The sequence below is a fragment of the Salmo trutta genome, unplaced genomic scaffold (assembly GCF_901001165.1).
Source record: "Salmo trutta unplaced genomic scaffold, fSalTru1.1, whole genome shotgun sequence".
In the NCBI taxonomy this organism is placed as follows: Eukaryota; Metazoa; Chordata; class Actinopteri; order Salmoniformes; family Salmonidae; genus Salmo; species Salmo trutta.
Window position 1 is genome coordinate 510,921 of NW_021822608.1, and position 24,854 is coordinate 535,774.

The 24,854-nt window shown below is 46.9% G+C and overlaps 1 protein-coding gene across 1 annotated transcript in view; it reads right to left on the reverse strand.

Moving 5' to 3' along the window:
• LOC115182952 (wnt inhibitory factor 1-like) overlaps positions 1 to 24,854 on the reverse strand; it is a 55,292-nt gene that overhangs the window by 22,842 nt on the left and 7,596 nt on the right. The window contains exons 3-4 of the mRNA XM_029744310.1: positions 13,151 to 13,259; positions 12,431 to 12,571 (exon numbers count right to left, since the gene is read on the reverse strand). Coding sequence (XP_029600170.1) covers positions 12,431 to 12,571; positions 13,151 to 13,259 — 250 coding nt within the window. The remainder of the gene's footprint in view (positions 1 to 12,430; positions 12,572 to 13,150; positions 13,260 to 24,854) is intronic.

The following is a 24,854-nucleotide window of genomic DNA, read 5'->3' on the forward strand; positions in this document are numbered from 1 at the left end:
GAACAGAGGAAGGGATGAGTCTGGTTTCAGTTAGCTCAGGATTCACTCCATCACTCTATCCAACATGAGGAACAGAGGAAGGGATGAGTCTGGTTTCAGTTAGCTCAGGATTCACTGTATCCAACATGAGGAACAGAGGAAGGGATGAGTCTGGTTTCAGTTAGCTCAGGATTCACTCTATCCAACATGAGGAACAGAGGAAGGGATGAGTCTGGTTTCAGTTAGCTCAGGATTCACTCCATCACTCTATCCAACATGAGGAACAGAGGAAGGGATGAGTCTGGTTTCAGTTAGCTCAGGATTCACTCTATCCAACATGCCATTTACCTCTAATGTGAGGTCAATACCACAGGCGTCTACATCTCAAATGGTTCCCTATTTCCTATATAGTGCACTGCTGTTGACCAAGGGCCCACATCAAATTAAAGTTTATTTGTCACGTGCTCCGAATACAACAGGTGCAGACTTTACAGTGAAATGCTGAATACAACAGGTGCAGACTTTACAGTGAAATGCTTACTTACAGGCTCTAACCAACAGTGCAAAAAAAGTATTAGGTGAACAATAGGTAAGTAAAGAAATAAAACAACAGTAAAAAGACAAGCTATATACAGTAGAGAGGCTATATACAGTAGAGAGGCTATATACAGTAGCGAGGCTATATACAGTAGCGAGGCTATATACAGTAGAGAGGCTATATACAGTAGAAAGGCTATATACAGTAGAAAGGCTATATACAGTAGCGAGGCTATATACAGTAGAGAGGCTATATACAGTAGAGAGGCTATAAAAGTAGCGCGGCTATATACAGTAGAGAGGCTATATACAGTAGAAAGGCTATATACAGTAGGGAGGCTATATACAGTAGCGAGGCTATATACAGTAGAGAGGCTATATACAGTAGAGAGGCTATAAAAGTAGCGCGGCTATATACAGTAGAGAGGCTATATACAGTAGAGAGGCTATATACAGTAGAGAGGCTATATACAGTAGAGAGGCTATATACAGTAGCGAGGCTATATACAGTAGAGAGGCTATATACAGTAGAGAGGCTATAACAGTAGAGAGGCTATATACAGTAGAGAGGCTATATACAGTAGAGAGGCTATATACAGTAGAGAGGCTATAAAAGTAGCGCGGCTATATACAGTAGAGAGGTTAAATACAGTAGAGAGGTTATATACAGTAGAGAGGCTATATACAGTAGAGAGGTTATATACAGTAGAGAGGCTATATACAGTAGCGCGGCTATATACAGTAGAGAGGCTATATACAGTAGAGAGGTTATATACAGTAGAGAGGCTATATACAGTAGAGAGGTTATATACAGTAGAGAGGCTATAAAAGTAGCGCGGCTATATACAGTAGAGAGGCTATATACAGTAGAGAGGTTATATACAGTAGAGAGGCTATATACAGTAGAGAGGTTATATACAGTAGAGAGGCTATATACAGTAGGGAGGCTATATACAGTAGAGAGGCTATATACAGTAGCGCGGCTATATACAGTAGAGAGGCTATATACAGTAGAGAGGCTATATACAGTAGAGAGGCTATATACAGTAGAGAGGCTATATACAGTAGAGAGGCCATAAAAGTAGCGCGGCACTATGTAGGGAATATGGAGCCATTTGGGACACAGACCACTACGCCTCAGCTGTTATAAAACCTTTTGGACTAATTTTGATTTAAACAGCTAGATATTTTTTTCTACTTTGACACCATATCCCACTTGGGAAGGAGGACAGGACATGGAACATTAAAGCTGGTTTCTGAAGTCTGGTTTGGTGTTGCTGCTTCCTGTAACAGATATGAAGAGCCCTAAGCTAGTATAAGTCCCTGCTACAGCTGGACCTGGAGCTGAGGTCCACACCTGGTCTTTAACAGAGCTTGTCTGGTGAAATGGAACCAATACAACAGTAACTAAACTATAAACCCCAAACACTCTCTATATAGTACCCCAACCCTGTCTATATAGAACCCCAACCCTGTCTATATAGTACCCCAACCCTGTCTATATAGTACCCCAACCCTGTCTATATAGTACCCCAACCCTGTCTATATAGAACCCCAACCCTGTCTATATAGTACCCCAACCCTGTCTATATAGTACCCCAACCCTGTCTATATAGTACCCCAACCCTGTCTATATAGTACCCCAACCCTGTCTATATAGTACCCCAACCCTGTCTATATAGTACCCTAACCCTGTCTATATAGTACCCCAACCCTGTCTATATAGTACCCCAAACCCTGTCTATATAGTACCCTAACCCTGTCTATATAGTACCCCAACCCTGTCTATATAGTACCCCAACCCTGTCTATATAGTACCCCAACCCTGTCTATATAGTACCCCAACCCTGTCTATATAGAACCCTAACCCTGTCTATATAGAACCCCAACCCTGTCTATATAGTACCCCAACCCTGTCTATATAGTACCCCAACCCTGTCTATATAGAACCCCAACCCTGTCTATATAGTACCCCAACCCTGTCTATATAGTACCCTAACCCTGTCTATATAGTACCCTAACCCTGTCTATATAGTACCCCAACCCTGTCTATATAGAACCCTAACCCTGTCTATATAGAACCCCAACCCTGTCTATATAGTACCCCAACCCTGTCTATATAGTACCCCAACCCTGTCTATATAGAACCCCAATCCTGTCTATATAGTACCCCAACCCTGTCTATATAGTACCCTAACCCTGTCTATATAGTACCCCAACCCTGTCTATATAGTACCCCAACCCTGTCTATATAGTACCCTAACCCTGTCTATATAGAACCCCAACCCTGTCTATATAGTACCCCAACCCTGTCTATATAGTACCCCAACCCTGTCTATATAGTACCCCAACCCTGTCTATATAGTACCCCAACCCTGTCTATATAGTACCCTAACCCTGTCTATATAGTACCCCAACCCTGTCTATATAGTACCCTAACCCTGTCTATATAGTACCCTAACCCTGTCTATATAGTACCCCAAACCCTGTCTATATAGTACCCCAACCCTGTCTATATAGTACCCCAACCCTGTCTATATAGTACCCCAACCGCTCTCTATATAGTACCCCAACCCTGTCTATATAGTACCCCAACCCTGTCTATATAGTACCCTAACCCTGTCTATATATTACCCCAACCCTGTCTATATTGTACCCCAACCCTGTCTATATAGTACCCCAACCCTGTCTATATAGTACCACAACCCTGACTATATAGTACCCCAACCCTGTCTATATAGTACCCCAACCCCCTGTCTATATAGCACCCCAACCCTGTCTATATAGTACCCCAACCCTGTCTATATAGTACCCCAACCCTGTCTATATAGTACCCCAACCCTGTCTATATAGTACCCTAACCCTGTCTATATAGTACCCCAACCCTGTCTATATAGTACCCCAACCCTGTCTATATAGTACCCCAAACCCTGTCTATATAGTACCCCAACCCTGTACCCCAACCCTGTCTATATAGTACCCCAACCCTGTCTATATAGTACCCTAACCCTGTCTATATAGTACCATAACCCTGTCTATATAGTCCCCCAACCCTGTCTATATAGTCCCCCAACCCTGTCTATATAGTACCCTAACCCTGTCTATATAGTCCCCCAACCCTGTCTATATAGCACCCCAACCCTGTCTATATAGTACCCCAACCCTGTCTATATAGTACACCAACCCTGTCTATATAGTACCCCAACCCTGTCTATATAGTACCCCAAACCCTGTCTATATAGTACCCCAACCCTGTCTATATAGTACCCTAACCCTGTCTATATAGTACCCCAAACCCTGTCTATATAGTACCCCAACCCTGTCTATATAGTACCCCAACCCTGTCTATATAGTACCCCAACCCTGTCTATATAGTACCCTAACCCTGTCTATATAGTACCCCAACCCTGTCTATATAGTACCCCAACCCTGTCTATATAGTACCCCAACCCTGTCTATATAGTACCCCAAACCCTGTCTATATAGTACCCCAACCCTGTCTATATAGTACCCCAACCCTGTCTATATAGTCCCCCAACCCTGTCTATATAGTACCCTAACCCTGTCTATATAGTACCCCAACCCTGTCTATATAGTACCCCAACCCTGTCTATATAGTACCCCAACCCTGTCTATATAGTACCCCAACCGCTCTCTATATAGTACCCCAACCCTGTCTATATATTACCCCAACCCTGTCTATATAGTACCCCAACCTGTCTATATAGTACCCCAACCCTGTCTATATAGTACCCCAACCCTGTCTATATAGTACCACAACCCTGTCTATATAGTACCACAACCCTGTCTATATAGTACCCCAACCCTGTCTATATAGTACCCCAACCCTGTCTATATAGTACCCTAACCCCCTGTCTATATAGTACCCCAACCCTGTCCACATAGCACCCCAACCCTGTCTATATAGTACCCCAACCCTGTCTATATAGTACCCCAACCCTGTCCACATAGCACCCCAATCCTGTCTATATAGTACCCCAACCCTGTCTATATAGTACCCCAACCCTGTACCCCAACCCTGTCTATATAGTACCCCAACCCTGTCTATATAGTACCCCAACCCTGTACACCAACCCTGTCTATATAGTACCCCAACCCTGTCTATATAGTACCCTAACCCTGTCTATATAGTACCCCAACCCTGTCTATATAGTACCCCAACCCTGTACACCAACCCTGTCTATATAGTACCCCAACCCTGTCTATAGAGTACCCCAACCCTGTCTATATAGCACCCCAACCCTGTCTATATAGTACCCCAACCCTGTCTATATAGTACCCCAACCCTGTCTATATAGCACCCCAACCCTGTACCCCAACCCTGTCTATATAGTACCCCAACCCTGTCTATATAGTACCCCAACCCTGTGTATATAGTACCCCGACCCTGTCTATATAGTACCCCAACCCTGTCTATATAGTACCCCAACCCTCTCTATATAGTACCCCAACCCTCTCTATATAGTACCCCAAACCCTGTCTATATAGTACACCAACCCTGTCTATATAGTACCCCAACCCTGTCTATATAGCACCCCAACCCTGTCTATATAGTACTCCAAACCTGTCTATATAGTACCCCAACCCTGTTTATAGAGTACTCCAACCCTGTCTATATAGTACCCCAACCCTGTCTATATAGTACCCCAACCCTGTCTATATAGTACCCCAACCCTGTCTATATAGTACCCCAACCCTGTCTATATAGTACCCCAACCCTGTACACCAACCCTGTCTATATAGTACCCCAACCCTGTCCACATAGCACCCCAACCCTGTCTATATAGTACCCCAACCCTGTCTATATAGTACCCCAACCCTGTCTATATAGTACCCAACCCTGACTATATAGTACCCTAACCCTGTCTATATAGTACCCCAACCCTGTCTATATAGTACCCCAACCCTGTCTATATAGTACCCCAACCCTGTCTATATAGTACCCTAACCCTGTCTATATAGTACCCCAACCCTGTCTATATAGTACCCTAACCCTGTCTATATAGTACCCCAACCCTGTCTATATAGTACCCCAACCCCCTGTCTATATAGTACCCCAACCCTGTCTATATAGTACCCCAACCCTGACCACATAGCACCCCAACCCTGTCTATATAGTACCCTAACCCTGTCTATATAGTACCCTAACCCTGTCTATATAGTACCCCAACCCCCTGTCTATATAGTACCCCAACCCTGTCTATATTGTACCCTAACCCTGTACACCAACCCTGTCTATATAGTACCCCAACCCTGTCTATATAGTACCCCAACCCTGTCTATATAGTACCCCAACCCTGTCTATATAGTACCCCAACCCTGTCCACATAGCACCCCAATCCTGTCTATATAGTACCCCAACCCCCTGTCTATATAGTACCCCAACCCCCTGTCTATATAGTACCCCAACCCTGTCTATATAGTACCCCAACCCTGTCCACATAGCACCCCAATCCTGTCTATATAGTACCCCAACCCCTGTCTATATAGTACCCCAACCCCCTGTCTATATAGCACCCCAACCCTGTCTATATAGTACCCCAACCCTGTCTATATAGCACCCCAACCCCCTGTCTATATAGTACCCCAACCCCCTGTCTATATAGTACCCCAACCCTGTCTATATAGTACCCCAACCCTGTCCACATAGCACCCCAATCCTGTCTATATAGTACCCCAACCCCCTGTCTATATAGTACCCCAACCCTGTCTATATAGTACCCCAACCCTGTCTATATAGTACCCCAACCCTGTCTATATAGTACCCCAACCCTGTCTATATAGTACCCCAACCCTGTCTATATAGTACCCCAACCCTGTCTATATAGTACCCTAACCCTGTCTATATAGTACCCCAACCCTGTCCACATTGCACCCCAACCCTGTCTATGTAGTACCCCAACCCTGTCTATATAGTACCCCAACCCCCTGTCTATATAGTACCCCAACCCCCTGTCTATATAGTACCCCAACCCTGTCTATATAGTACCCCAACCCTGTCTATATAGTACCCCAAACCCTGTCTATATAGTACCCCAACCCTGTACACCAACCCTGTCTATATAGTACCCCAACCCTGTCTATATAGTACCCCAAACCCTGTCTATATAGTACCCCAACCCTGTACCCCAACCCTGTCTATATAGTACCCAAAACCCTGTCTATATAGTACCCCAACCCTGTCTATATTGTACCCCAACCCTGTCTATATAGTACCCCAACCCTGTACCCCAACCCTGTCTATATAGTACCCCAACCCTGTCTATATAGTACCCCAACCCTGTACACCAACCCTGTCTATATAGTACCCCAACCCTGTCTATATAGTACCCCAACCCTGTCTATATAGTACCCTAACCCTGTCTATATAGTACCCCAACCCTGTCTATATAGTACCCCAACCCTGTACACCAACCCTGTCTATATAGTACCCCAACCCTGTCTATATAGCACCCCAACCCTGTCTATATAGCACCCCAACCCTGTCTATATAGTACCCCAACCCTGTCTATATAGTACCCAACCCTGTCTATATAGTACCCCAACCCTGTCTATATAGTACCCCAACCCTGTCTATATAGCACCCCAACCCTGTCTATATAGTACCCCAACCCTGTCTATATAGTACCCCAACCCTGTCTATATAGCACCCCAACCCTGTCTATATAGTACCCCAACCCTGTCTATATAGTACCCCAACCCTGTCTATATAGTACCCCAACCCTGTCTATATAGTACCCCAACCCTGTCTATATAGTACCCCAACCCTGTCTATATAGTACACCAGGCTGCCTTTAACACACACTTAATGGATTTGAAAGATTTTGAACAGTGTTTGAACCCAGGGGTTATATGTCTGACATGTAGTCAGGAAGGATCAGAGGGTGTGTGGTTTGAGTGGGGGGGGTTACTGGTGTGTGGAGGGGGGGTACTGGTGTGTGGAGGGGGGCTACTGGTGTGTGGAGGGGGGGGTACTGATGTGTGGAGGGGGGTACTGGTGTGTGGTTTGAGTGGGGGGGTTACTGGTGTGTGGAGGGGGGGTACTGGTGTGTGGAGGGGGGGTACTGGTGTGTGGAGGGGGGGGTACTGGTGTGTGGAGGGGGGGTACTGGTGTGTGGAGGGGGGGGTACTGATGTGTGGAGGGGGGTACTGGTGTGTGGAGGGGGGGTACTGGTGTGTGGAGGGGGGGTACTGGTGTGTGGAGGGGGGCTACTGGTGTGTGGAGGGGGGTACTGGTGTGTGGAGGGGGGGGTACTGATGTGTGGAGGGGGGTACTGGTGTGTGGAGGGGGGGTACTGGTGTGTGGAGGGGGGTACTGGTGTGTTGGAGGGGGGACGGTTGGGGTACGGGTGTGGAGGCTGGGTACTGGGTGTGGAGGCGGGTGTACTGGTGTGTGGAGGGGGGGCTACTGGTGTGTGGAGGGGGGTACTGGTGTGTGGAGGGGGGCTACTGGTGTGTGGAGGGGGGTATTGGTGTGTGGGGGGGTACTGGTGTGTGGAGGGGGGTACTGGTGTGTGGAGGGGGGGGTACTGGTGTGTGGAGGGGGGTACTGGTGGTGGAGGGGGTACTGGTGTGTGGAGGGGGGGTACTGGTGTGTGGAGGGGGGGGTACTGGTGTGTGGGGGGGTACTGGGTGTGGGAGGGGGGGTACTGGTGTGTGGAGGGGGGGTACTGGTGTGTGGAGGGGGGGTACTGGTGTGTGGGGGGGTACTGGTGTGTGGGGGGGTACTGGTGTGTGGGGGGGTACTGGTGTGTGGAGGGGGGTACTGGTGTGTGGAGGGGGGGTACTGGTGTGTGGAGGGGGGGTACTGGTGTGTGGAGGGGGGTACTGGTGTGTGGAGGGGGGGTACTGGTGTGTTGGAGGGGGTACTGGTGTGTGGAGGGGGTACTGGTGTGTGGAGGGGGGGTACTGGTGTGTGGAGGGGGGGGGTACTGGTGTGTGGTGGATGGGGTACTGGTGTGTGGAGGGGGGGTACTGGTGTGTGGAGGGGGGTAGTGGTGTGTGTGGAGGGGTACTGGTGTGTGGTGGGGGGGTTCTGGTGTGTGGAGGGGGGTACTGGTGTGTGTGTGTCTCTCCTGTTCCAGCATCAATCTGCAGCTGGCAGAGTTCCCATGACATCATGCCCTCGCTATGGCATTTGTCCTGGACGCTGATTGGCAGGTAACTTCACTCCCCTCTCTCCTCCCCTGGTCACAAAGCCTCCCCAGCACCCCCGCTCTGCCTCCCCCATTAGGACAAGGCTTTAAACATGAGAGCACCAGGAAGACATGACCTCGACACACACACACACACACACACACTCAAACACAGGAAGTGAGCAGACAGCAGCTAGTGAGCTCCACTGAGCTCTGATCCATTCCAGCAGGCAGGACAGCCAGGAACATATAGGTCGTGTCCCAAATGGCATCCTATTTCCTATATAGTACACTAACACCCACAGAGTTCAGGTCAAAAGAGGTGCACTGTATGGGGAACAGGGATCCATTTTGGATGCAGACCTAGTAACATATGGATCTATAGATCTACCATGGGATCTATTTACCCTCCACCCTGATGATGGACTGTGATCACTAATCTATACATCCTGCTGTCTCTATACCTCTCTATACATCCTGCTGTCTCTATACCTCTATACATCCTGCTGTCTCTATACCTCTATACATCCTGCTGTCTCTATACCCCTCTATACATCCTGCTGTCTCTATACCTCTATACATCCTGCTGTCTCTATACCCCTCTATACATCCTGCTGTCTCTATACATCCTGCTGTCTCTAAACCTCTCTATACATCCTGCTGTCTCTATACATCCTGCTGTCTCTAAACCTCTATACATCCTGCTGTCTCTATACCTCTCTATACATCCTGCTGTCTCTATACCTCTATACATCCTGCTGTCTCTAAACCTCTATACATCCTGCTGTCTCTATACCTCTCTATACATCCTGCTGTCTCTATACCTCTATACATCCTGCTGTCTCTAAACCTCTATACATCCTGCTGTCTCTATACATCCTGCTGTCTCTATACCCCTCTATACATCCTGCTGTCTCTATACCTCTCTATACCTCCTGCTGTCTCTATACCTCTATACATCCTGCTGTCTCTATACCCCTCTATACATCCTGCTGTCTCTATACCTCTCTATACATCCTGCTGTCTCTATACCTCTCTATACATCCTGCTGTCTCTATACCTCTCTATACATCCTGCTGTCTCTATACATCCTGCTGTCTCTAAACCTCTATACATCCTGCTGTCTCTATACCCCTCTATACATCCTGCTGTCTCTATACATCCTGCTGTCTCTATACCTCTATACATCCTGCTGTTTCTACACCCCTCTATACATCCTGCTGTCTCTATACCTCTCTATACCTCCTGCTGTCTCTATACCTCTATACATCCTGCTGTCTCTATACCCCTCTATACATCCTGCTGTCTCTATACCTCTCTATACATCCTGCTGTCTCTATACCCCTCTATACATCCTGCTGTCTCTATACCTCTATAAATCCTGCTGTCTCTATACCTCTCTATACATCCTGCTGTCTCTATACCTCTATACATCCTGCTGTCTCTATACCTCTCTATACATCCTGCTGTCTCTATACCTCTATACCTCCTGCTGTCTCTATACATCCTGCTGTCTCTATACATCCTGCTGTCTCTATACCCCTCTATACATCCTGCTGTCTCTATACATCCTGCTGTCTCTATACCTCTATACATCCTGCTGTCTCTATACATCCTGCTGTCTCTATACCTCTCTATACATCCTGCTGTCTCTATACCTCTATACATCCTGCTGTCTCTATACCTCTATACATCCTGCTGTCTCTATACCTCTCTATACATCCTGCTGTCTCTATACCTCTATACATCCTGCTGTCTCTATACATCCTGCTGTCTCTATACCCCTCTATACATCCTGCTGTCTCTATACATCCTGCTGTCTCTATACCTTTCTATACATCCTGCTGTCTCTATACCTCTATACATCCTGCTGTCTCTATACCTCTCTATACATCCTGCTGTCTCTATACCCCTCTATACATCCTGCTGTCTCTATACATCCTGCTGTCTCTATACCTCTCTATACATCCTGCTGTCTCTATACCTCTATACATCCTGCTGTCTCTATACCTCTCTATACATCCTGCTGTCTCTATACCTCTATACATCCTGCTGTCTCTACACCTCTATACAGCCTGCTGTCTCTATACCTCTCTATACATCCTGCTGTCTCTATACCTCTATACATCCTGCTGTCTCTATACCCCTCTATACATCCTGCTGTCTCTATACCTCTCTATACATCCTGCTGTCTCTATACCTCTATACATCCTGCTGTCTCTATACATCCTGCTGTCTCTATACCTCTATACATCCTGCTGTCTCTATACCCCTCTATACATCCTGCTGTCTCTATACCCCTCTATACATCCTGCTGTCTCCATACCCCTCTATACATCCTGCTGTCTCTATACCTCTCTATACATCCTGCTGTCTCTATACATCCTGCTGCCTCTATACATCCTGCTGTCTCTATACCCCTCTATACATCCTGCTGTCTCTATACCTCTCTATACATCCTGCTGTCTCTATACATTCTGCTGCCTCTATACATCCTGCTGTCTCTATACCCCTCTATACATCCTGCTGTCTCAATACCTCTCTATACATCCTGCTGTCTCTATACATCCTGCTGTCTCTATACCTCTATACATTCTGCTGCCTCTATACATCCTGCTGTCTCTATACCTCTCTATACATCCTGCTGTCTCTATACCCCTCTATACATCCTGCTGTCTCTATACCCCTCTATACATCCTGCTGTCTCTACACCCCTCTATACATCCTGCTGTCTCTATACATCCTGCTGTCTCTATACCTCTCTATACATCCTGCTGTCTCTATACCCCTCTATACATCCTGCTGTCTCTATACATCCTGCTGTCTCTATACCTCTCTATACATCCTGCTGTCTCTATACATCCTGCTGTCTCTATACCCCTCTATACATCCTGCTGTCTCTATACATCCTGCTGTCTCTATACCTCTCTATACATCCTGCTGTCTCTATACATCCTGCTGTCTCTATACCTCTCTATACATCCTGCTGTCTCTATACATCCTGCTGTCTCTATACCCCTCTATACATCTTGCTGTCTCTATACCCCTCTATACATCCTGCTGTCTCTACACCCCTCTATACATCCTGCTGTCTCTATACATCCTGCTGTCTCTATACATCCTGCTGTCTCTATACCCCTCTATACATCCTGCTGTCTCTATACCCCTCTATACATCCTGCTGTCTCTATACCCCTCTATACATCCTGCTGTCTCTATACTAGAACTAAATCAGACAGGGTAATGTTATAATATCCAGTCAGCAGCAGCAGAGGTAGAGCTAAATCAGACAGGGTAATGTTATAATATCCAGTCAGCAGCAGCAGAACTAAATCAGACAGGGTAATGTTATAATATCCAGTCAGCAGCAGCAGAGGTAGAGCTAAATCAGACAGGGTAATGCAGACTGAGACCTACCCAATCATCTCTGACGATGCTGAGAGCTAGCCAATCATCTCTGACGATGCTGAGAGCTAGCCAATCATCTCTGGTGAAATTGAGAGTCAATAGTCTCCTCTCCTCTCCTCTCCACTCCACTCCTCTCCTCTCCTCTCCTCTCCACTCCTCTCCTCTACTCTACTCTCCTCTCCTCTCCTCTCCTCTCCTCTCCTCTACTCTCCTCTCCTCTCCTCTACTCTCCTCTCCACTCCACTCCTCTCCTCTCCACTCCTCTACTCTCCTCTCCTCTCCTAGTACACATTTCAAAACAGAGGTAACATGTTAAAAGTGTAAATGAAACTCTGGGAGCTGCATCCTCACCTCTCTGGCAGGTCTTGAAGAAGATGGCGTTGTGAGGTGTCCTCAGGACGATGTTACCACCGGCGTCCATGACCAGTATGGTGACCTCGAACGCCGCTACGCCATCCTGGTCTCCTAAACACGGGAAGCCCACCTGCACCACTTAAAACACAGAGAAACATCATATTACAACGCAGTAATCAGTTATGAGTGATTTCAAGCTATTATGACTGATTTCAAGCTATTATGACTGATTTCATGACTGATTTCTAGCTATTATGACTGATTTCAAGCTAGTATGACTGATTTCAAGCTATTGTGACTGATTTCAAGCTATTATGACTGATTTCATGACTGATTTCAAGCTATTACGACTGATTTCAAGCTATTATGACTGATTTCAAGCTATTGTGACTGATTTCAAGCTATTATGACTGATTTCAAGCTATTATGACTGATTTCATGACTGATTTCAAGCTATTATGACTGATTTCAAGCTATTATGACTGATTTCAAGCTATTGTGACTGATTTCAAGCTATTATGACTGATTTCATGACTGATTTCAAGCTATTATGACTGATTTCAAGCTATTTGACTGTAGTGGCCTGTGTGGTCTAGTGGTTAGTGCTAGGCTGCTGACCCACACTCCTCCACTCTTTCCTGCTTGCTGTTCAGTCTCATGTGTTCAATAAACAACAACACTGAGAAGGTAGCATGGATTCACCAGCTCCTGTCTCACCTGAGGGTCTACGTGGTACAGAGCCCATGAGAGGAACGTTGACCGTGGGGTTGTCCATGATATCCACATCCATGGAGCGCAGTGTCTGGAACTCATAGAAGTACTCTGCCTGCAACACACATGAACGGAGAACAGCTGAACAACCAATGACATGTGGTCTCTCTCTCTAGATGACATGTGGTCTCTCTCTCTAAATGACATGTGGTCTCTCTCTAAATGACATGTGGTCTTTCTCTCTAAATGACATGTGGTCTCTCTCTCTCTAAATGACATGTGGTCTCTCTCTCTCTAAATGACATGTGGTCTCTCTCTCTCTAAATGACATGTGGTCTCTCTCTCTCTAAAAGACATGTGGTCTCTCTCTCTAAAAGACATGTGGTCTCTCTCTCTAAAAAACATATGGTCTCTCTCTCTAAAAAACATATGGTCTCTCTCGCTCTAAATGACATGTGGTCTCTCTCTCTAAATGACATGTGGTCTCTCTCTCTCTAAATGACATGTGGTCTCTCTCTCTAAATGACATGTGGTCCCTCTCTCTAAAAGACATGTGGTCTCTCTCTCTAAATGACATGTGGTCTCTCTCTCTAAATGACATGTGGTCTCTCTCTCTAAAATACATGTGGTCTCTCTCTCTAAAAGACATGTGGTCTCTCTCTCTAAATGACATGTGGTCTCTCTCTCTAAATGACATGTGGTCCCTCTCTCTAAATGACATGTGGTCCCTCTCTCTAAATGACATGTGGTCTCTCTCTCTAAAATACATGTGGTCTCTCTCTCTAAATGACATGTGGTCTCTCTCTCTAAATGACATGTGGTCTCTCTCTCTAAATGACATGTGGTCTCTCTCTCTAAATGACATGTGGTCTCTCTCTCTAAAATACATGTGGTCCCTCTCTCTAAATGACATGTGGTCTCTCTCTCTAAATGACATGTGGTCTCTCTCTCTAAATGACATGTGGTCCCTCTCTCTAGATGACATGTGGTCTCTCTCTCTAAATGACATGTGGTCTCTCTCTCTAAATGACATGTGGTCTCTCTCTCTAAGTGACATGTGGTCTCTCTCTCTAAATGACATGTGGTCTCTCTCTCTAAATGACATGTGGTCTCTCTCTCTAAGTGACATGTGGTCTCTCTCTCTAAAATACATGTGGTCTCTCTCTCTAAAAGACATGTGGTCTCTCTCTCTAAATGACATGTGGTCTCTCTCTAAATGACATGTGGTCCCTCTCTCTAAATGACATGTGGTCCCTCTCTCTAAATGACATGTGGTCTCTCTCTCTAAAATACATGTGGTCTCTCTCTCTAGATGACATGTGGTCTCTCTCTCTCTAAATGACATGTGGTCTCTCTCTCTCTAAATGACATGTGGTCTCTCTCTAAATGACATGTGGTCTCTCTCTCTAAATGACATGTGGTCTCTCTCTCTAGATGACATGTGGTCTCTCTCTAAATGACATGTGGTCTCTCTCTCTAGATGACATGTGGTCTCTCTCTCTAGATGACATGTGGTCTCTCTGTCTCTCTTGTCAAGTGATTGGGGCGGCATGGCAGAACACACACAGGGGAAAAAGAGAGAGCCCAGAACAGAGAGATGAAAGAGGGAGAGAGGAAAGGGGAGACAGCGATGTTCCCTCTATGCAGTGAATGCTTCCCAGTGTTAAAGCGTTTGATGAAGGGAAAGGTACACAAGGCGGGCAGAGGGAGAGTAGGCTAATCCTGCAGCTGAATGGTAATAACCAACACAGATAACTCTCCACCATGCAGCCTTTCATGCCCCAGGCTTTTGTTCCTAAGCTTCGCCGGCTGCCTTTGAAGTACAGGGGTAACAGAACCCAGGAAAGAGAAGGGCCCTCTTTCTGTATCTCTCTCTCTCTCTCTCTCTCTCTCTCTCTCTATCCCTCTCTCTCCTTCCCTCTCTCTCTCCCACTCTCATTTGCCGACTCAACATGCCATTACCGGATTACGATCTCTGTGTGTTTTGTGTGTGTATGTTTAGTGTGTGTGTGTGTGTGTGTGTGTGTGTGTGTGTGTGTGTGTGTGTGAGTGTGTGTTTTGTGTGTTGGACGTGTTTAACTATTCTTGTGGGGACCAGAAGTCCCTACAAGAATAGTAAACTAACAAAAAGTTGACCAGCTGGGGACATTTTGTTAGTCCCCACAAGGTCAAATGCTATTTCTGGGGGGTTTAGGGTTAAGGTTAGAATTAGTGTTAGGGTCAGAATTACGTTAAGGGTTAGGGTTAGGAGCTATGGTTAGTTTTAGAGTTATGGGTTAGGGAAAATAGGATTTTGAATGGAACTGAATCGTGTGTCCCTACAAGGTTAGCTGTACAAGACTGTGTGTGTGTGTGTGTGTGTGTGTGTGTGTGTGTGTGTGTGTGTGTGTGTGTGTGTGTGTGTGTGTGTGTGTGTGTGTGTGTGTGTGTGTGTGTGTGTGTACACAGCGTTGGCTTGGAGGGAGCTGGAAGCTTTGGTTCGTTCCGCTCTCTGCCGTTCTCTGTAATTTGCTGTCACCAGAGATGATCTCATCAGGAAGAAAAATTGGTCATTACTTTGACTAAAATAAGTTTACAGTTTATTATGGATGCCAACACACTTGTTGCAGTCTCCCACAATAGGGGGTTTCTGTATGTGGATTCCTTGTTTTTACTGATAAGGGAATTCTCCCATCCATGAACACCCCTCCTCCAAACCACTGGCTCTATCAGAAGAAGAAGATGAAGAAGGCAAGAATTGAGAAGAAACAATAAGAATCTAAAAGAAGAAGGAGGAGAAGAGGAGGGTGAAGCAGAGAAGAGGAGGGTGAAGCAGAGAAGAGGAGGGTGAAGCAGAGAGGAGGGTGAAGCAGAGAGGAGGGTGAAGCAGAGAAGAGGCTGAAGCAGAGAAGAGGAGGGTGAAGCAGAGAAGAGGAGGGTGAAGCAGAGAGGAGGGTGAAGCAGAGAGGAGGGTGAAGCAGAGAAGAGGGTGAAGCAGAGAAGAGGGTGAGGCAGAGAAGAAGAGGGTGAAGCAGAGAAGAGGGTGAAGCAGAGAAGAGGGTGAAGCAGAGAAGAAGAGGGTGAAGCAGAGAAGAGGGGTGAAGCAGAGAAGAGGGTGAGGCAGAGAAGAAGAGGGTGAAGCAGAGAAGAAGAGGGTGAAGCAGAGAAGAGGGTGAAGAGGAGGAGAAGGTGACGAGGAGGAGGAGAAGAGGGTGAAGCAGAGAAGAAGAGAGGTGAAGCAGAGGGTGAAGCAGAGAAGAGGGTGAAGCAGAGAAGAGGGTGAAGCAGAGAAGAGGGTGAAGCAGAGAAGAGGGTGAAGCAGAGAAGAAGAGGGTGAAGCAGAGAAGAAGAGGGTGAAGCAGAGAAGAGGGTGAAGCAGAGAAGAGGGTGAGGCAGAGAAGAAGAGGGTGAAGCAGAGAAGAGGGTGAAGCAGAGAAGAGGGTGAAGCAGAGAAGAGGGTGAAGCAGAGAAGAAGAGGGTGAAGCAGAGAAGAGGGTGAGGCAGAGAAGAAGAGGGTGAAGCAGAGAAGAGGGTGAAGCAGAGAAGAGGGTGAAGCAGAGAAGAAGAGGGTGAAGCAGAGAAGAGGGTGAAGCAGAGAAGAGGGTGAAGCAGAGAAGAAGAGGGTGAAGCAGAGAAGAAGAGGGTGAAGCAGAGAAGAGGGTGAAGCAGAGAAGAGGGTGAAGCAGAGAAGAGGGTGAAGCAGAGAAGAGGGTGAAGCAGAGAAGAAGAGGGTGAAGCAGAGAAGAGGGTGAAGCAGAGAAGAGGGTGAGGCAGAGAAGAAGAGGGTGAAGCAGAGAAGAGGGTGAAGCAGAGAAGAGGGTGAAGCAGAGAAGAAGAGGGTGAAGCAGAGAAGAGGGTGAAGCAGAGAAGAGGGTGAGGCAGAGAAGAAGAGGGTGAAGCAGAGAAGAAGAGGGTGAAGCAGAGAAGAGGGTGAAGAGGAGGAGAAGGTGACGAGGAGGAGGAGAAGAGGGTGAAGCAGAGAAGAAGAGGGTGAAGCAGAGAAGAAGAGGGTGAAGCAGAGAAGAAGAGGGTGAAGCAGAGAAGAGGGTGAAGCAGAGAAGAGGGTGAAGCAGAGAAGAGGGTGAGGCAGAGAAGAAGAGGGTGAAGCAGAGAAGAGGGTGAAGCAGAGAAGAGGGTGAAGCAGAGAAGAGGGTGAAGCAGAGAAGAAGAGGGTGAAGCAGAGAAGAGGGTGAGGCAGAGAAGAAGAGGGTGAAGCAGAGAAGAGGGTGAAGCAGAGAAGAGGGTGAAGCAGAGAAGAGGGTGAAGCAGAGAAGAAGAGGGTGAAGCAGAGAAGAGGGCGAAGCAGAGAAGAGGGTGAAGCAGAGAAGAGGGTGAAGCAGAGAAGAGGGTGAAGCAGAGAAGAGGGTGAAGCAGAGAAGAAGAGGGTGAAGCAGAGAAGAGGGTGAAGCAGAGAAGAGGGTGAGGCAGAGAAGAAGAGGGTGAAGCAGAGAAGAAGAGGGTGAAGCAGAGAAGAGGGTGAAGCAGAGAAGAAGAGGGTGAAGCAGAGAAGAAGAGGGTGAAGCAGAGAAGAGGGTGAAGAGGAGGAGACGAGGAGGAGGAGAAGAGGGTGATCTTTCTAGAAGAAGGAATGTCACCGTGGTCCAGGGGCCTCCCACCCAGGGAGCGGTGAGGTCATGGCTCTGTGACCTAATAACAATGTAACGCGTGGCCCCTGGGATTCCTCCTGACAGAGACAGCCCCTTCATGTGGCAGGGGAACAATGCTCTCTCAACACAAGGGCTGTGTCCCAAATGGCACCCTATTCCTTGTTCTAGTCAAAAGTAGTGCACAATATAGGGAATAGTGTGTCATTATGGACAGACATTGTTTCCTATCTCTCTTTCTATCTTCTACGGATGAAGGTGAAATGCCACAATCCAAACAATGATGATTTATTTGTGTTTTCAGAGGACAATACTGGTGCCTTAAAACCCTTTCAAGGTTATCATTCAGTCATGATTCAGAAGTGATTTGTCACGCTGCAGTAGCATAGTGCAGTTTCGTGGGGCCCCTCCGCAGAACAGCGACTCAATTATTTTTCCCAAATAACACAAATATTGACTCCATCGGTGACTGAGTTGACAACGGTTACTCAAAACAGACATATAAAAATAAAAGTTCAAAACAAACATTAGTAAAATATGGAAAATGATTCATTTGAAAATCCCCAATAGAAACAACCAGTCTATCAGATCTTTCAGCCCCCTGGTGTTTCTTGGCTAGTTCCATCGTTTTGTTCACATGCTAGGTTGTTTTTCAATATTAGTTTTGAGTTTGCTGCAACTCTCTGCTGCTGGTGAAGAGACACGGAGATTCTCATATCTGACACTGACACGTTACCGTGCTGTTACCACGGTAACGGCCCGTCCCTTAATACTTAACAGTAGATTGACGCAGTCGTGTGTCGATCTAATTAACATAATACCAAAAAATCCCCATCAAAACCCATCAATTTAAAATAGAGATATCTGTTGTTGTTTTTTGCATTTCATACGTCTCAATCCACCGCATACGCCGATGTCGCACTTCCGCATCCGCGTTGAAAGGTGGCAAATCTAGAGCGGTGTTTATCAGACAGGAGACATCACCAAAATCAGGCTTCTCACAAACGTCTGACCACTTTATGGAAAGAGGAGACTCTCACGAACACGATGGTGTTCACAAGTGACTCGTCTGAAGGAACCTGGTAATGGTTTTTAAAAAATGAATGGCGGTATGGAGGTAGTTTCATGCCAACAAAAAAATATATACTGTATATACTTCCTGAGCTTTCTTCTATCTCCTAGATATAGGACAGACACTTCAACACCTTATTCCTTATCATGCATTTTTTGACTGTCTGTTTATGAATGTGTTATCAAATGCATTTCTATGGGCTATAGTATTAAAGGCCAAAATTCTATATTTGATCAAATAATAATAATGAATTAATTATACCCCAAGACAAAAGATTGAAGTGCCTTTTAACAGGGTATGGTACACTGCTGGGTTTTTCACGCTCAACAGTTTCCTGTGTGTATCAAGAACGATCCACCACCCAAAGGACATCCAGCCAACTTGACACAACTGTGGGAAGCATTGGAGTCAACATGGGCCATCATCCCTGTGGAACGCTTTCTACACCTTGTAGAGTCCATGTCCCGACTAATTGAGTCTGTTCTGAAAAAAGGGTTGCAACTCAATATTAGGAAGATGTTTATAATGTTTTGTAAACTCTATGGCAGAAAAAAATCCATCTAGTTAAAAAAATCTGAGTGGCTGGCAGATTTTTTTATAAAAATCTACCAGCCACAGAGTCTGCTGTCGTAACGCAGTTTCTCTGGACCCCGTAAGGTATACAACTGTTCTGTATAGGCTACCTGAACCTGCTCTGGACCCCGTAAGGTATACAACTGTTCTGTATAGGCTACCTGAACCGGCTCTGGACCCCGTAAGGTACACAACTGTTCTGTATAGGCTACCTGAACCTGCTCTGGACCTCGTAAGGTATACAACTGTTCTGTATAGGCTACCTGAACCTGCTCTGGACCCCGTAAGGTACACAACTGTTCTGTATAGGCTACCTGAACCTGCTCTGGACCCCGTAAGGTACACAACTGTTCTGTATAGGCTACCTGAACCTGCTCTGGACCCCGTAAGGTATACAACTGTTCTGTATAGGCTACCTGAACCTGCTCTGGACCCCGTAAGGTATACAACTGTTCTGTATAGGCTACCTGAACCTGCTCTGGACCCCGTAAGGTATACAACTGTTCTGTATAGGCTACCTGAACCTGCTCTGGACCCCGTAAGGTATACAACTGTTCTGTATAGGCTACCTGAACCTGCTCTGGACCCCGTAAGGTATACAACTGTTCTGTATAGGCTACCTGAACCTGCACTGGACCCCGTAAGGTATACAACTGTTCTGTATAGGCTACCTGAACCTGCACTGGACCCCGTAAGGTATACAACTGTTCTGTATAGGCTACCTGAACCTGCTCTGGACCCCGTAAGGTACACAACTGTTCTGTATAGGCTACCTGAACCTGCTCTGGACCCCGTAAGGTATACAACTGTTCTGTATAGGCTACCTGAACCTGCTCTGGACCCCGTAAGGTATACAACTGTTCTGTATAGGCTACCTGAACCTGCTCTGGACCCCGTAAGGTACACAACTGTTCTGTATAGGCTACCTGAACCTGCTCTGGACCCCGTAAGGTATACAACTGTTCTGTATAGGCTACCTGAACCTGCTCTGGACCCCGTAAGGTATACAACTGTTCTGTATAGGCTACCTGAACCTGCTCTGGACCCCGTAAGGTACACAACTGTTCTGTATAGGCTACCTGAACCTGCTCTGGACCCCGTAAGGTACACAACTGTTCTGTATAGGCTACCTGAACCTGCTCTGGACCCCGTAAGGTATACAACTGTTCTGTATAGGCTACCTGAACCTGCTCTGGACCCCGTAAGGTATACAACTGTTCTGTATAGGCTACCTGAACCTGCTCTGGACCCCGTAAGGTATACAACTGTTCTGTATAGGCTACCTGAACCTGCTCTGGACCCCGTAAGGTATACAACTGTTCTGTATAGGCTACCTGAACCTGCTCTGGACCCCGTAAGGTATACAACTGTTCTGTATAGGCTACCTGAACCTGCACTGGACCCCGTAAGGTATACAACTGTTCTGTATAGGCTACCTGAACCTGCACTGGACCCCGTAAGGTATACAACTGTTCTGTATAGGCTACCTGAACCTGCTCTGGACCCCGTAAGGTACACAACTGTTCTGTATAGGCTACCTGAACCTGCACTGGACCCCGTAAGGTAAACAACTGTTCTGTATAGGCTACCTGAACCTGCTCTGGACCCCGTAAGGTATACAACTGTTCTGTATAGACTACCTGAACCTGCTCTGGACCCCGTAAGGTACACAACTGTTCTGTATAGGCTACCTGAACCTGCTCTGGACCCCGTAAGGTACACAACTGTTCTGTATAGGCTACCTGAACCTGCTCTGGACCCCGTAAGGTACACAACTGTTCTGTATAGGCTACCTGAACCTGCTCTGGACCCCGTAAGGTATACAACTGTTCTGTATAGGCTACCTGAACCTGCTCTGGACCCCGTAAGGTATACAACTGTTCTGTATAGACTACCTGAACCTGCTCTGGACCCCGTAAGGTACACAACTGTTCTGTATAGGCTACCTGAACCTGCTCTGGACCCCGTAAGGTACACAACTGTTCTGTATAGGCTACCTGAACCTGCTCTGGACCCCGTAAGGTATACAACTGTTCTGTATAGGCTACCTGAACCTGCTCTGGACCCCGTAAGGTATACAACTGTTCTGTATAGGCTACCTGAACCTGCTCTGGACCCCGTAAGGTACACAACTGTTCTGTATAGGCTACCTGAACCTGCTCTGGACCCCGTAAGGTATACAACTGTTCTGTATAGGCTACCTGAACCTGCATGACATGAGCCGTCCTCACACTCTCTCCCAGCTTGGGTGGAAAGTTGTATGTAAAACTAGTCTATTAATGCCAAATAATAATCAGGTCCTCAAAACACCAGCTCACCATGGATTGTTTCATTATGCAGTGTACTACAGTATCTATAGCTATTTACCATGCTGAGATGCTATTTATAAACGCTTTATAAATATTCCACATCAAATAGCCTAACAATGATGAAGAAAGTAGTTGGCTTGAGGATAAATTCAGCCACTATTTACTGTTGACCTCAGTGGGTTTTGTCTGGCTAATAGCCTACACAAATGGGCTGCAATAGTCAAGGTCAATTCAATTAAATCAAATTAAATCCAACTTGAGAGATCTGAAGCCTCCTTTTTGTTGTGTGTGTGCAAATGTTTTCACCACAGTTTTTAGGTCCAGGTTGTGGGCCCGACTGTTTTGTATACTGAGTATTGCCACCCCAGACAGTCTTTCCAGAGACATTGTGTATTATAGGTCCATTGTGCTGTACACAATTTAAACTTAGTCTTGAATGATGTATGCCAAGATATACCAGAGATACGGGACTGTTGATATTACAACCACACAACTCAAACATCGGTTCACCACATCGGTTCACCACATCGGTTCACCACATCGGTTCACCACATCGGTTCACCGGTATGAACCAAATTGTTTTTTTTTGTTTTTTTGGTTCAGTCCCTCAAGAACTGTTGTCTGCTAAATATGATCATCTGTTTGCATCTGCCAATTGACTGGCTGTTCAGTATCCAGACGACCTGTCCCCAGAGCTTCCTATACACTTCATGTATTACCATAACGTGTTGAGACCAGCAATTAAGGACAATGAGAGTCTCAATTATGAACGATGTTACAGAACTGCTGTATTTCAACTCCCTTCTGCCCAGTTTCCCTGATATTGCTACGACAATCAAGCTGGGTCTTTTTTTTACCCTCCCTGTAACTGTGGCAGCTGCGGAGAGATCGTTTTTCTAAACTAAAACTGATAAAGAACTAGGCCTGCCTAAGAAGCGTTAGGCTCTCGGTTTGATATGGGCTGTAGAACACCTGAGTAAGCTTCACTCACTGCACTGCACCGTTAGGCTCTCGGTCTGATATGGGCTGTAGAACACCTGAGTAAGCTTCACTCACTGCACTGCACCGTTAGGCTCTCGGTCTGATATGGGCTGTAGAACACCTGAGTAAGCTTCACTCACTGCACTGCACCGTTAGGCTCTCGGTCTGATATGGGCTGTAGAACACCTGAGTAAGCTTCACTCACTGCACTGCACCGTTAGGCTCTCGGTCTGATATGGGCTGTAGAACACCTGAGTAAGCTTCACTCACTGCACTGCACCGTTAGGCTCTCGGTCTGATATGGGCTGTAGAACACCTGAGTAAGCTTCACTCACTGCACTGCACCGTTAGGCTCTCGGTCTGATATGGGCTGTAGAACACCTGAGTAAGCTTCACTCACTGCACTGCACCGTTAGGCTCTCGGTCTGATATGGGCTGTAGAACACCTGAGTAAGCTTCACTCACTGCACTGCACCGTTAGGCTCTCGGTCTGATATGGGCTGTAGAACACCTGAGTAAGCTTCACTCACTGCACTGCACCGTTAGGCTCTCGGTCTGATATGGGCTGTAGAACACCTGAGTAAGCTTCACTCACTGCACTGCACCGTTAGGCTCTCGGTCTGATATGGGCTGTAGAACACCTGAGTAAGCTTCACTCACTGCACTGCACCGTTAGGCTCTCGGGCTGATATGGGCTGTAGAACACCTGAGTAAGCTTCACTCACTGCACTGCACCGTTAGGCTCTCGGGCTGATATGGGCTGTAGAACACCTGAGTAAGCTTCACTCACTGCACTGCACCGTTAGGCTCTCGGTCTGATATGGGCTGTAGAACACCTGAGTAAGCTTCACTCACTGCACTGCACCGTTAGGCTCTCGGTCTGATATGGGCTGTAGAACACCTGAGTAAGCTTCACTCACTGCACTGCACCGTTAGGCTCTCGGTCTGATATGGGCTGTAGAACACCTGAGTAAGCTTCACTCACTGCACTGCACCGTTAGGCTCTCGGTCTGATATGGGCTGTAGAACACCTGAGTAAGCTTCACTCACTGCACTGCACCGTTAGGCTCTCGGGCTGATATGGGCTGTAGAACACCTGAGTAAGCTTCACTCACTGCACTGCACCGTTAGGCTCTCGGGCTGATATGGGCTGTAGAACACCTGAGTAAGCTTCACTCACTGCACTGCACCGTTAGGCTCTCGGGCTGATATGGGCTGTAGAACACCTGAGTAAGCTTCACTCACTGCACTGCACCGTTAGGCTCTCGGTCTGATATGGCCTGTAGAACACCTGAGTAAGCTTCACTCACTGCACTGCACCGTTAGGCTCTCGGTCTGATATGGGCTGTAGAACACCTGAGTAAGCTTCACTCACTGCACTGCACCGTTAGGCTCTCGGTCTGATATGGGCTGTAGAACACCTGAGTAAGCTTCACTCACTGCACTGCACCGTTAGGCTCTCGGTCTGATATGGGCTGTAGAACACCTGAGTAAGCTTCACTCACTGCACTGCACCGTTAGGCTCTCGGTCTGATATGGGCTGTAGAACACCTGAGTAAGCTTCACTCACTGCACTGCACCGTTAGGCTCTCGGTCTGATATGGGCTGTAGAACACCTGAGTAAGCTTCACTCACTGCACTTCACCGTTAGGCTCTCGGTCTGATATGGGCTGTAGAACACCTGAGTAAGCTTCACTCACTGCACTGCACCGTTAGGCTCTCGGTCTGATATGGGCTGTAGAACACCTGAGTAAGCTTCACTCACTGCACTGCACCGTTAGGCTCTCGGTCTGATATGGGCTGTAGAACACCTGAGTAAGCTTCACTCACTGCACTGCACCGTTAGGCTCTCGGTCTGATATGGGCTGTAGAACACCTGAGTAAGCTTCACTCACTGCACTGCACCGTTAGGCTCTCGGTCTGATATGGGCTGTAGAACACCTGAGTAAGCTTCACTCACTGCACTGCACCGTTAGGCTCTCGGTCTGATATGGGCTGTAGAACACCTGAGTAAGCTTCACTCACTGCACTGCACCGTTAGGCTCTCGGTCTGATATGGGCTGTAGAACACCTGAGTAAGCTTCACTCACTGCACTGCACCGTTAGGCTCTCGGGCTGATATGGGCTGTAGAACACCTGAGTAAGCTTCACTCACTGCACTGCACCGTTAGGCTCTCGGTCTGATATGGCCT